General features: G+C 38.8%; 1 protein-coding gene across 3 annotated transcripts in view; it reads right to left on the reverse strand.

Moving 5' to 3' along the window:
• Positions 1 to 776: 776 nt before the first annotated feature.
• Mctp2 (multiple C2 and transmembrane domain containing 2) overlaps positions 777 to 13,640 on the reverse strand; it is a 226,109-nt gene continuing 213,245 nt past the window's right edge. For all 3 annotated transcript variants that reach the window (XM_063249970.1, XM_063249971.1, XM_063249972.1), the window contains 3 exons: positions 10,458 to 10,567; positions 4,268 to 4,365; positions 777 to 2,084 (listed from right to left, as the gene is read on the reverse strand). In XM_063249970.1, coding sequence (XP_063106040.1) covers positions 2,007 to 2,084; positions 4,268 to 4,365; positions 10,458 to 10,567 — 286 coding nt within the window. In that variant the 3' untranslated portion in view covers positions 777 to 2,006. The remainder of the gene's footprint in view (positions 2,085 to 4,267; positions 4,366 to 10,457; positions 10,568 to 13,640) is intronic.

The following is a 13,640-nucleotide window of genomic DNA, read 5'->3' on the forward strand; positions in this document are numbered from 1 at the left end:
GATAAATGCTGAGTTAAGATGGAAAAAGCTTTAAATTACAAAATTTAGTGCTATCCAGGGTTTCAGGTGTTGACTGGGGTGTCTTAGGACAGTATCCCCTGAGAATGGGGGGTGACTTTAGTACTGGCATAATCTGAACTCTTCACTTACAGCTAACATTAATTTTTAACATTAAGTGTCTGATCAATTGACAGTGGTTCGCCATGTACAACCTAGAAAGGCTAATCTGGCCTTGCTTTTGCAACTTAGCTGGTGTCTGTGTCCTAATTCAATGCTATGAATTCCAGGTGGGCTACAGAGAAAAGAAGTCTAAGGGGCCTTCTGTGGGGAAAATTATTTCATTTTGTCATTCTACAGCAAAAGAACAACAATAAAGTATCGGTTCCACTTTTAAGTAAATAAGGGGTTATTTTGCTCCTGACGTTTTCATTCAAATGACTGATCAGATCTCACATGTCTGCTTAAAAATGTCTGCCTCAGGTCCTTACAAAATGACAGAGGATAATAAACTGGCTGATAGTTAGAAGCAAGACAATGAAGCATTGTTTACACAGAAGATTGAGTAACTGGTTTAACAAAAGAGGTTCTTGGGTATCTATTGTATGCACAACTATGAGATTTACTGGAGCTTTTATAATTTCTGCAAAGCTCTTTTCCAGCCAGCTTCATTAACTTGAAGTAAATCAAATCATGCAGAAATCTGGCTCAGCCAGAAAGAAACCCAAGAAGATACAATATGAAGAAAAACAGACACAAGATGATAAGGTTTAGAATCGTTGGCATTTTTCATAAACATTTTGTTTGAAGATAATTAAGTTACAACCCAGAGACATAAAACATAGTAAACTATTAAATTAGGGGTTTTTTTTAACCTTTTCTTTACAATACATGTACATATATATGTAAAACTGCACATATAAAGTATGTCAATGAAATGCATTATGTAAAGCTTAAATATTATTTGAACAGAAAGGTATTTTCATACATTTTATATAGGCACAAGTCAGAATTTTTGCTTGATGGGAGAGTACTGTGGAATTGTGTGGTATTTCTCTAAGAATTTGGTCCTAAAATAGTTTTTTATTGTATATAGCTAATTTCGACCTGAAGATAAATAGAATACAAATTTGAGTGGCCAAAGCCCTTTAATTTGCTGCTCAAAATATCTGGGCAAATGAAATGATTATGATACTTAGGCAAGTAGCCCCATTTATTGGTTTCTAGCTTTATTATACTTTTAACTACTTGGAATGAATTCATTTTCCCCCCAACCTGCTTTCTGAAGCTATATACTGACATTTTATTTTGGAAATAAGCAAAGAATAAGTCAAAAGAAGTGATACTTTAAAACAACCGAATATTTTCAAGGAACCCTCACTCTTTCAAAGAGCAATCCCTTGGACATCCATTGCCAGCAATGAATCATAATGTGGGCTGCGGTCAGCACCAAAACATCATCCAAAATTCACATACATAACCTTCGTGATCACAGCTGAAAAAATCCCAAAGATTTGGGCTAATTCTGATAACCACTAAAGTCTTTCTCCAAGAAACATTATCTGGACACACCATAGCCACCAGAGTTGTTAATTCAGAAGGAACTTACTGGAACAATAATCTGAGAGGAGAATGCAAATGACTACATCTTAATTAGAATACGGAGGAGGTGTGAAAACGACTTTAAAGCCACTCTGGAGTCCACGTGGTCTCCTGGCGGTTGTCTAGGAAGATATTCAGCCACATCCTGCGGAAGCTTTGCCTCATTTCCGGTTTGCAAATGGATGCGAGTCTTTCTCGGGCCCAGGTTTGTTCTTCTTGCTGGGCTGACAGTCTATGCAACTAGGAATCCTGTGTGGGGATGGATGTGTGCGCAGGTGTTTCTGCATCCGTGCACAAGAAGTAGAGGTGGGGAGACTACAGCACGCATTTCAGGACTCCATAGATACCACCGAAGCTGCTATGACACTGGTCTAATCAACCACACAGCACAGGGTGCTGGCTGAAGGTCAGTGTGGACCGAGTGTGGTGCGCTTCTTCCGAAGGGGGCTGTGGCTGCTGCAGGGTTTCAGTTCTGAGTACTGCACCTGTGCAAACAAACAGACGTGACACTGGCGGCTCGGTAATCCTAGCTCACCACAGAGTGTGTTAATGGCTCCCCAAGGACAAACCCAGGCAAAGGAAGGAAGGTTCAAAAGTAATGAATCATTTTCTAAACACAGGAACATGGAGGGATTAATTGCAGGAAGGATTTGAGAAGTCATGCGTCATTTCTTGAAACCAAAATATTAAAAGCAGATTTTTCTAATGAGACGCGTAGGTTTCTACCTGCTCGCAGCACTGCCAGTTGATGTTAGTTTCGCGAGCGCCAGCTTTTCACTGAAAGGAAGCTTAATAAGTGGCTCTTGGGAATGTTTACCCCAGTATATAATACAGCAATTTACTGAGAATTATTCATTAAAAATTATCTAAAATCTCAGGGAAAAAAATCTCAGCCAACTACAGGCATTTATTTTGCCTAAGAGAGAAAAAAATGCTGAAAGTAATACTGGACCTGAGACTTATATAGATTTTTCTTAAAAATTAATTTCATTTACAATGTAATGACTAAAACATCTGTGATAAATATGCGCACTCGAGGAGTCCCCAGTGGTACACTGTCATTGTGTTATTAGAAAGCGCCCTTGGCAGACACGAGGATCTTACTAGCAAAATGTAGATCTTCTTCAAATGCTCTTTTGTTGTGTTTCTCTGTATTCATGCCAACACCAACTGGATGACCACTCTGCGGGCTGCTGGCTAGACTATGCACAGACAATCCTTGGGGGGCCTTGATGGAAATTTCTATTCTTCAAGGATGCAGCATGAACTCACACTGCAGCCCAAGTGATGGTACATTGCAAACACATTGCTCTGGCGTGTGTGCTCTGATAGGCTGGCAGTGGAAGGCCTTCATTTAAGCTCTTCTATTACAGACCACATGTGTTCACTATTTTTAGCATTTGTGCCATACTCCCCAAGGACATTGTGCCCAATCCCAAGTTAGTCTGCACTTTGCCAAAAGCAGATAAATGAAAAGAAAAAGATTCTTTCCTTCTTGTGTTTTGTGAAGGTTCCCTGGGGGAAGAGAGTACAACATACTTGCCACGCTTCCATCCAAAAAGAGAGGCCAGGTTACAATTTAATTATGTGATGCAAATATTAAGGAGTACATTCCTCTCTATAGAATGTACTTTCCCTGTTAACTGTATCGTAAAATGAAAGTTAAAGAGAAAGTTAAAGAGAAACAGCATCCCAAAAGTCATTTTAACCTCTGGAGCTTGGAATGGAGGGAAAAGGAAGTCTAAGATCTTGGAGTCCTGTGTCTTCGCAATTTAGCTAGAGAGGCCGGGGAACCAATTATGTTATAGTGGCCCAATGATGAAAATCAATACTTAGTTTGAGATTCTCCTAGGTAATAAAGGATTATGCCTTTGATCATTTTGATGATATTTCATGCCATGGTCTCCCCATCTGCCTATTCAGTAATCACCACTCTCCCTCAGAAAAATCACTGTCTGTTCTCCTTCCTCCAGATTTACAGTAGGCTGATCTGCAGGAACCCAAACTGGACTATTCTTTGGGACGCCCTGGTATTGCTGGCTTCACTAATCTCTGTGTACCCACAGAAGCAAAAGGCTGCTGGACTAAGTGACCATTACCTGTGAATAATGCTTGTGATTGATCGCAAATTATGTCACACCATCTCTTCCTGTATGAGGTATTAGAGTAAGTGGAAGATTTGGCCTCCGCATTGCTAAGTCTTTAGAGGAAAGGGAACAGAAAGAAGGCCCAGGAGATAATTGGGGCAAACAAAAATAAAAAGAATAATCCTCTTGCCCCTCCCCGTTCTAAAATGCCTGCCATCCAGAAGGGGAAGAAATAAGCATTATTTCTCAGCTTTGGATTTCAAGCAGCTCCACTCTCTGAGCCCATCTTATCCTCTTTAGGATAGCAAGCAATAAAAAAAGGGACACAGCAGCATGCTGGAACTGCACAGTGTGAATTCCAGATCATTCTTCAGTAGCTCTTTTTCAGGATAATTTTCCCCAATCATCTCATGCCCGGGACAAAGGTTTTTGCCACCTCGCTGCAAGCCAGGGCTCTTTAGGGATTGTCTGATTGCTTATCTCAATTACTCACACAAGCACAGCCTTGTGCTCCTTCAGCTCCAGGCTTGGCCAGACCTCAATGCTGGGGCCCCTGTTGGTGGTGACCATTCATTACTTACCTTTTGAACATCCGAAGGTACCCTGGAGAGGAAGTCTAGTAGCTCATTATTGTCGATGGAATAGGGATTTCGGAGCTTCTTAGTGAATTTATTTATGCCTGCAAAACAGCAACACCAGAGATCTCTTCATATTCATCTATCTACCTATCTAAAAACTTGCCTGACTTGGGGAGGCAATTTTTCGCAAGTAAAAATTAGTGTGAAAACAATTACTAGACTTCGAGTCAACATGCTGCCGTCCTGTGGAATCATTCACAAATGCCTCTTCCTGAAAGATGGGGGTGAGCTGAGGAAGAGAGGTGCTGCCTTCCTCAGCTGTGAAAATCCCATTACAATCCCAGCAGCAGAGCACCAGAAATACAAGCTCAAACGGGGGAGATCGTTGGCTTTTTTGGAATACACTGATTAACAGCCGCCTCTGCTATGAAAACAAACGTCCCAAATGGGAAAAGGACTTCATTAGTCCAAACAAGTCCCTGCTTGGAGGCTTTCAACCCAATGTAGCTGTGGGAGACAGAGGGGGGAGGGTTTTCTGTTGTTAGGAACTGCAGAGATCTCTCCCCGCCCCAACCTCCAATTCATTTTCACAGGATCCTCATTTCTCCTTGCAGAACAGAACTTGACATGTTGATTTTGCTTTGATGCCTCAGGAAACTGTGAAAAGTTATTATTGGAAAATTATATATGGACCACAACACTGACATGTGGCTTTGTCTGGGCAATGGAGTACATGCTAATTTAAGATCGGGACAGTGGTAATTAGACTAGGACTCAACATTTAAGACATTAATACACTGTAGAGATGCATCTGTGGTGGCTGTATGCTGGGTTCCTGGGTTTGCCCAGAACATTCTTGGCCAGGGCAGATCTTGAGGGGAGTTTCTCCCTAACACCCGCCGTCTTCTCCTCTGCTCTTTGGAGCCATTTTGCCTGTATCCAGAGCTCATAAGCTGTAGTCTTTTCACCAAATGTCAACCCTTTTTTCATGTTGAGTTTTAGAAGCAGAAAGAGTAGGTGGCCCTCTGAAGTTTTGCCACAGGGTGCTTGTTTAACAAGGGTCGTATCTGAAGGCCTGTCAGTGCCAATGATGGTGAATGAATTCTTAGCTTAGTGGTGCTCTGAATGGCTCCTGCTCAGAAGCCAAGTTCAACAGTCTCCAATACATAAATGGTTTGATGTTTTTCTTTGTTCATTAAATATTACTTGGCTTTCATCTAAGGACTGGACTTCCTGCATGGCATTATACCTGACACAATGCCAACCTCCATTCCTTTCTTTGGGGGGTCACATTTACATGTGCTTTGCAAATGGGAGCCAGCCATTGTGCATGAGTAAATGGGGGCTTGGTGGCTGGGCTGAGGAAGGGTCCTAGCAAATGATCTTCATTCCCTTAAGTCACAGCTGCACCCTGCCTTTCTTCCCTCTATCCCACAGCAAGCTCTGTGTTGCTAACTAAAATTCCCCCCAGCATTCCTTTAAACTAAAATACTCTTACTGTGTTATTCTAAAGACATTTAATTGTAGCATGGGCTTTTTGGCAAAAAGAAAAAAAAAAAAAAAACAGACAAGGCAAAATGATGAAGGGAGACAAAGACATGGAGAAAAGATATATCTTCTATTGTTAATTATATACAGTGTTCGCATCTGGAGCCTTTACAATGCACAACGAGGCAGGGATAATATCACACCCGATCAAAACACTGCATTCTTAGTCACTGAGAAGATTATAAACCTGCACAGTAGCTCAATGCACCAATAAAGGCAGAAGTAGTCCACAATACACTGAGACTGCCTATGTTTGAAAAAGTTAAAATAAAAATTACTAAGCATTCAAGATTGCATGCTTCAAAAGCTCAACTTATATTTATAAGGAATCTCAGTCTTGAATATTTCAATAATCCCATTGTACTATCTATTGTGAGATCAAGGGTCAACAGAAGATCATAGTTGCCCAGGTCATCTTTAAGGGTCAAAGGGTGATGCAACAAAGGTTATGGCACAGAGATACCTGGGCCTGAATGTCAACCTCATAAAGTATCGCCTATGTGATTTCAGGCAAAGCAGTTCACCTTCCTATGGCTCAGTTTCTTACAATGAAACTTTAATAATAAAAAGCTGCCAGGTACAGTTTGTAGGGTTAATAGGAGAATTACAATAATAAAAATAGGCAAAAGGGTTCTGTGATCTTACCATGCTGTAGCGGTCCATAACCATCATTACTGTAGAAATCAGTAACTAAAAAAGACAAAGGAGCTGGAGAGGAAAAGGTATCAATAGTATTATGTAGGTGATCACCTGCCCAAATTTGGAAGTTGTGCTGTTCTCCAGTCGAATGGTAGATATAACTTTAAACTAAATGGTACAGATGGAGGAGTATCTGCTATATATTTCATTAACTAGATGGGAGGAGTGATGAAAAGAGAGTAAATCAAGGAATACTATTTAGGGAAGACACATTGTTAAATGGTCCCAGACCACAGATTGATTGGATCAGTGGGGTGGAATAAGCCTTCCAATAGAAAAAAATCAGTTGGAAAAAATCAGAAGAGATGGACAACTGCATGGTAGCTTACACATTTGGGAACTTGAGAATAACTGCTTGGAACAAAATAACAGTATTTTTCAGACATTTTTAACAAGGAATATTCCATGTGCAACCCTGGCAGGTCTGAAGCAGGGAACACTTACGTGGTCACTTGCCAAATCTTGAACGCCTTCTATATAAGAGATAAAATGTTGTCAAGTGGAGATACAAGGGTAAATAAGTTCTGATTCCTTCTCATAAAAATACTCAAAATTTAGCCTGGGAATTCATATGTATCTTGCAAAAAGGAATGAGACTGGGACCAGAACTGGAATGTTGTATGATGAGCAGAAGAGAGGGAATATGGGGAACTTCTCAACAGGAATAGAAAGCATGCATGAGGTCATATCCTAAGAAACACTCACATCAAAGTAGGCGACTAAATTCCAGTAGGTAACATATCCTGTAGAGAATGTCAGGTGTCGATCCCACCCAAGAGAAGGAGTGATCAACAAACTGTCATCTATGTAGATTCTGAATACTGAACTTGAAGCCTCATTCATAAAATAGTTTTCAGCTGATAACTAATGATCTCTTATCTTTATGAAGCTGTATAGGAATTACAGGAAAAAGCAAAGCATCTCACTCATCAAACTTTTACAATGAACTGATTGAATCTAGGGATATTTCCCAAAGCTCTTATGAAGCTGGGCACTTGTGCTTATGTCGCATGGTTTTAACATTTAAAACACATATGCAGAAATATTATTTGGATGTACAGAATATAGAAAGCTAATACATACAGCTGAATGTTTTTAATTCTTTAAAAAACATTTTAAGTGGCTTTGATTTCTCCTTTGTAAAACTCAATAAAATGAGGAACAAGAAAATCAAAAGTTAAAAAAGGAACACTAGAAGTTTAACATATACATGTATATGTTTATATGAGGAAGTTTCTGCAGGCAATATAAGCATAAAAATATATGTAAAATAATGGGATAGATCTATACTAGCTAATAACTTGTAAAGAGTAAGTCATCATAAAGCATAATTTAAAGGCTTGAATAGTAGGTTTTGCATGATAAGAAGTAGCAGTAGATTGCATGTTGATTGTCATGGTTTTTGAGGACATTATCTCTAGTAAGCTAATCAATGAACTATAAACACTTATCTAGACCACAAAACTGAAGAACTGAAGTTCAGAGAGTCACTGTCTGCCCATGAAAGCAGGATAAACTCCATGGTGCTTAATAATTTCATCTATAAACTGAAAAACAGAAATATTTCAATAAGTAGAGGCCAATACTTGTGGGAAAGCTGCCAGTATCTTAGAGGATAAGATCAGAATTCAAAGTGATTTGGATAAATAAAAGAAGTTTTTGCATCTCCACATTAAAAATTAATGGGGGGAGCAGGGTACAGTAGGCCATCTATATCTGTGGGCATCTCTTCTTCAGATTTTACCAACCGAAGGTATTTGGAAAATATTATTGACCATACAGGCTTTTTTCTTGTGATTAATTTAGAAACAATACAGTATAAGAACTTCTTGCACTGAATTTCCATCATAGTATTATAATAATCTTAAGATGATTTAAAATACAGGGGTAGTGGTGGACAGGAACTATACAAATATTGTGCCATTGTTTGAGACTTGAGCGTCTCAGGGGGCTCCTGGACTCAATCTCTGAAGAAACATAAAGACTACTGTATTAGCTTTCCTTGTGGGGGTAAGGATACAAGAAAGAAATCAAGTGTTCACCAGAGTTTAACACAGCATTTAACTTACGTGAATTTAAAAATGAATAAAGCATAAACTAAATGATTTTGATTTATACATGGGTAGGGGCAGACAAAATTGGAGATATGTTATGGTTTGTGTTTGGATGTCTCCCCAAAGCCTCATGCAGTCATAGAAATGCTTTTTAGAACCAAGTTTTTAGAATTTGTGATTGATTCATGGTCCAGTCCTAGAATTATGATCATGAGTGCTATAACTGCCCTGGGGTGGGTAGTCTACATACAACATAAGGAAGGGAAAGAGTCTTGGCATGCTCCTCCCTTTTTGCTTTTGTTGATTTTGTTATTTTCCGCCACCATAAACTGTTGTCCTCTGCCACAAGCCACCCTGCCTTGGGCTCAGCAGATTATGGACTTTAAACCCTCCACAAAGTGTGAGCTTTCCTTCCTTATTTTAGGGCATTGGTATTTTTTCCCATCAATGAGAGAAAAGTAACCAACACAAGATGTAAGTTCTGAATCTGATCCACAATTGGACTTTGAAGATAATATTTATAAAGCAAAAAAATCATAATATGTAATTTACACAGGAAATGTGCAACAGATAAAGTAGTCCAGGAAACTACTTCTGAGAAATCCACTTTCTCAATCAATATGCCTTACATAGGAACGTGCTTTTTCCTAAGACCCTAAGTGCAAGCATTGTTGCAAACTAAATAAACAGGAACTCTACAAATATGAATATGAGAAGTATGAATATGAGACTTAAACAAGTACTAAATCAGATCTCTGAGGTCAGAATATGATTTTCTTTTTATAGACTTGCTGCAAAGTAGAAAGGTTTAAATTTTTCCTCCTAAATACTACAGAGAATGATTAGCTGAAACTCTCAAAATCTTCCAGTTTTTGTATTTTTATGAGTCATTCGAATTTTTCCATGACTCTTCCCATTCCTCAAGGCCCATTTTTGGCTCTCCTTATCAATGGGGTTCTACCTGTGTTGTTTCTTTTAATGACCCTAGAAAGCAAAGTTGTAGATTTATCAGGCCTCTATGGCCTCTCCACTACACATTAAAGATGCCTGCATGCCCCTCATCTTTTTGAGTTCCCTGAACATCTCTAAGAACTTTAAAGTGATTGTGGATAGAGACCCTAGCAGTCCCAGGAGAAAAGCTGCCCATTTATCCAATGAAATTCCTGCAGTGCATTCTCCTTCTATCAACCTAGAGCCCATTCTGAGACAGACACAAATATTCACAAAGCTTCTTATGCTTTGCCCAATTCCTAGTGTAAGTAGTAAGTTAAGTCATCAAATTTATTTCAAGTTTTCCATTTTGTTTGTCCTTTTTTAATAGTAACTAAACTTTATTTGGGCATCCCCTATCCCCTGGTAAATAACAGCTTCCTCTCCTTTCCGGCATTGAGTAGGTAGTCACCAAACCCATCATTCTCCCTCCCCACTGCTTTTGAATTTAAAAATGACATTCAGTTATGTTTTCTTGCAGGAAAAGTAAAGTATTAGAAGCAACCTAGCAGTGGCTAGATCTTTTACCTTTTACTAAGGGCAAGATGCTGGTGTGTTGCTCAATGTTTGATATGCAGTATTTCCAGAAAATTACTGGGCCACAGCCATATGTTATTTAAGAGAATTTATAGCTGGAAAAGTCCAGAGGGAAATGGCACGCACAATCACATACACAATCACATTTTTATTTGATTACAACTAAGCAAGAGATCTATAAATATCTACTCTGATCATTCAAACTACTGGTCATTCCTGGAAGTTTCTGTTCTCAAGATACTATCCTTCACCTCAAGTTTAATGGCCAGCAAGAGCAAGTTTAAAGTTTATAGTCACATTTTAAGCATGAGTAATTGGTCCTTACCTGGAATCAATGGTCAGAAAAAGGCTCATGTCAAACTTACCCCATATTAAGACGATGTACCGCAATGGAATCAAGTACAAAATAATGGTAGCCACTGCCAGAACCAAACAGGCCAGCAAGGAAAGGAAGGGGACTGTCCAGTTAAAGGTGCTGTGGACAAAGACAAAAGTGTCATTAACCTTGGGGCTCAGCAACCTCCACAGTGTCATATGTCTATGATATTTCAGGTTCATGGTTATATTAATCAAAGCATCTGCTAAAAAGTTCCTTTAAACAATTAAATATGATGTATGTTGTATTTATGAATTGAAATATCACAGTCAATGGCTAATACACACATATTATCCTGCGTCAATTAAAAAAAAAAAACTTGTGAAAAGTCTGCTAAACTGATTGGGGTACTTGAAACAGATGAACAAGGATGCTGTCACAGAGAGTGGTTGGATCCATAGCCTGTGTTTACTTTTGTGTAAATGGAGACCAGAGCACAGGGTATGGAACTGAAAATAGGCAGTCTGGTGTGGTCCTAGAAATCCACGGTCCTACTAGGAATTTATGGGAGCATTTCCTAACTGGTCTTCAACTTCAAACACATATTTCCCAGTCTATCCTATGACCTATACTATAAATATAAAATAATTTCTTTTCCTGGTTTTCTTTGGGGAGAGGGACTTTGGGTAATTCTGGAAAGGTAGCATGTCATTATAATGAAGCAGGCATTTAATGTATTTTTTTTTACATATTTGTATTGGAAAGCTCTTAAAATTCTACCAAGTAAACAATCTCCCATTATGGATGAGAAAAATGAGGCTGAGAGAGATCTAACCTGTGTAAATAATTAAAATTCTATTCGCAGTACAGAACTGCGGTACCTCACCTTAAGCCTATCATCAGTATGTAAATGTACTAAATGTCTCACTTCTTTGAGTTACAAGCAAATTAGAAGACCTTTAAATATCTTTTGTTGGTTATTTTAGCTAGAAATTAATGGGAAGTTATTTCCTTGTCTGTAAGTTTTAGTGTTTAGGAGAGTGCTTAGGAAAATTGATTGGTAAGCAAACTGCCTTGAGTTCCAGTCCAAGACCTATTTCTAATAAGCTGAGCAACTTTGGAAAATTGACTCATTTGATCTGTGAAATAATTTTCTGCCTGCAAAATAGGCATAATAGTACATGGGTCACAGATTTTGCAGGAATTAAACAGGAACTTGCCTTTCACTAGTAAGCTCAGTAGATGCCACATTGTAAACTGTACCCTACTCTCATAGAGAGCAATTAATTACTGTTTGTGAATTTTCCTTGGTGCTGTTTTGCTTGAGTTTGGCCTTGGTTTTCAAATGTCACTTTGGAAAGTAAAGGAATCAATTCTTTATCATGTTTATTATAAGCATTTTTCCAGTTAGTTACTGTTATGGTCTGGATATAGTCAGAGTCTGGGCTTTTGGAATCATCACTTTTGGAAAGTGGCCTGAGGCTGTGCTTTGGGAGGCTTTGTCTCCTTCGTTTGTCTCTCTGCCTTCTGGTTGCATTGGTGGAGGTAGCTTCCATCAGGTGAGGCCCTTCCACCATGCTATTCCTGCCTTTGAGCCAGCCAACTGTGGACTAAAATGTGTGCCCGATTAGACCTCTCTTTCTTCAAGTTGGAGATGTCAGGAATTGTGTCTCTACATGGGGAAAGTACTGAGATGGCTGTGTTAAATATTGTTACATTATTAAATTTATAACTTTCTGCCATCAATTTGTAGCTTTTGCTGGGTTCACAAAGATCTCCCTGAGTTCAGTAACATGACCCTGCCAATCCAATTTCCTCACTCCTTTATAAACTCCAGAAGGCAGAGCAGAAAGTATACAAAGATCAAAGACAGCTGTTTTACAAAAAGTATTAGATATCTGTGTAGAAAACTCTAAAATAAAATAGAGATCAAAATAATCAAAAATGATAAAAAAAAAACCAAGTTCATATATTGGAAAATTGAAAATCTGTCAAAATAGCCATTGTCTTACAATCATGATAAATGTCCTACTAGTTGTGTGTGTGTGTGCAAGTGTGAAGTGTGTCTGGTGCCTTCGTGTTGGAGGCCAGAATACAGACGGGTCCCCGACTCACTCTCTGCCTGGCCTATTTTCCTTCCCAATAGCCAACTCCGTGGCCTACTGCAATTCTTTCAAAGGCCCCACAATCTTATTTTGAAATGATTCCACTGGATTGAAAACAGTGGGTGAAAGAGTTTATCAAAATTATACCCAATATTTTAAGGGATTTTCATATACCATCTGCTGGTTTATATATACTTATTTACTTAATTATCCTAATAATGTTCAACAGTAGTTATATTATTGTCATTTCCATGCTACAGATGAGAACTCTGAGTTAGAACAGTTAATTCAGTTGTCCAAAATTATTTCTAATGTGACAGAACTGGAATTTAAGCTAAAGATTTTTCTTCAAAAGCCTCTGTGCAGTGCCTTTTACCATAAGTGTTTCAAAAGTATAAAAAGGCACATGATACTTTGTCGATTCATGAATATTTATTTAAATGCCTTATTGGACTTCCCCCCATTTATCAGGAAGAATCTGTGGAGTGGGTCTCCCATAGAACATCCATGGTTAAAGATCTCTGGTGAGTCTATACCTTCCCATCTTACAGTCCAATAATTTGCAAAATAATTTCATAGATTTTACCAAGTTTTCTAACATGGGAGCTCCCTAAATTCCAAAACTCTTTGTCTTGTGCCATCATGGAACACAGTAGCTAAACTTCTTAAAGAAAATTTCAAAGAATCCTTTCAACCATGGGGCTCACCAACATAAGGCGATTTACATTTCAGATATTTAGCAAAAAGGATTGCACACACATCTGGGTCCAGAACCTCTCTCTAGGTCCTTCAACTAGCTGGCCCACTGCACTGACTTTTGTGTCAAAGAATTATTTTCCTCATTTTCTAGGTTAAGTCAAGTGAATTCTTCTGTGTTTTCCCATAGAAATAAAAACAACTGGGCCTAAAGGGTGTTGCCCATTTTTCTTCAGGGATACCTTCTAATGTTTGCTCTCCCGCACACCTGAGTGGTCCTCACTAGCTGATGAGTAACTCCTCCCAACTGGCCTCTGGTCCTCTCAGTCTTCCTGCCTTCACTCTCCTTTTTAACAGGCTATCCCCAGAATAAACACAAAGTGCATCAATCTAGCACCCCCAATGTCCTGCCTGTCATTCCTGTTCCACCT

The sequence above is a fragment of the Cavia porcellus genome, unplaced genomic scaffold, assembly GCF_034190915.1.
Source record: "Cavia porcellus strain 051 isolate PalLab524CR breed Dunkin Hartley unplaced genomic scaffold, mCavPor4.1 scaffold_6, whole genome shotgun sequence".
Taxonomy (NCBI): Eukaryota; Metazoa; Chordata; class Mammalia; order Rodentia; family Caviidae; genus Cavia; species Cavia porcellus.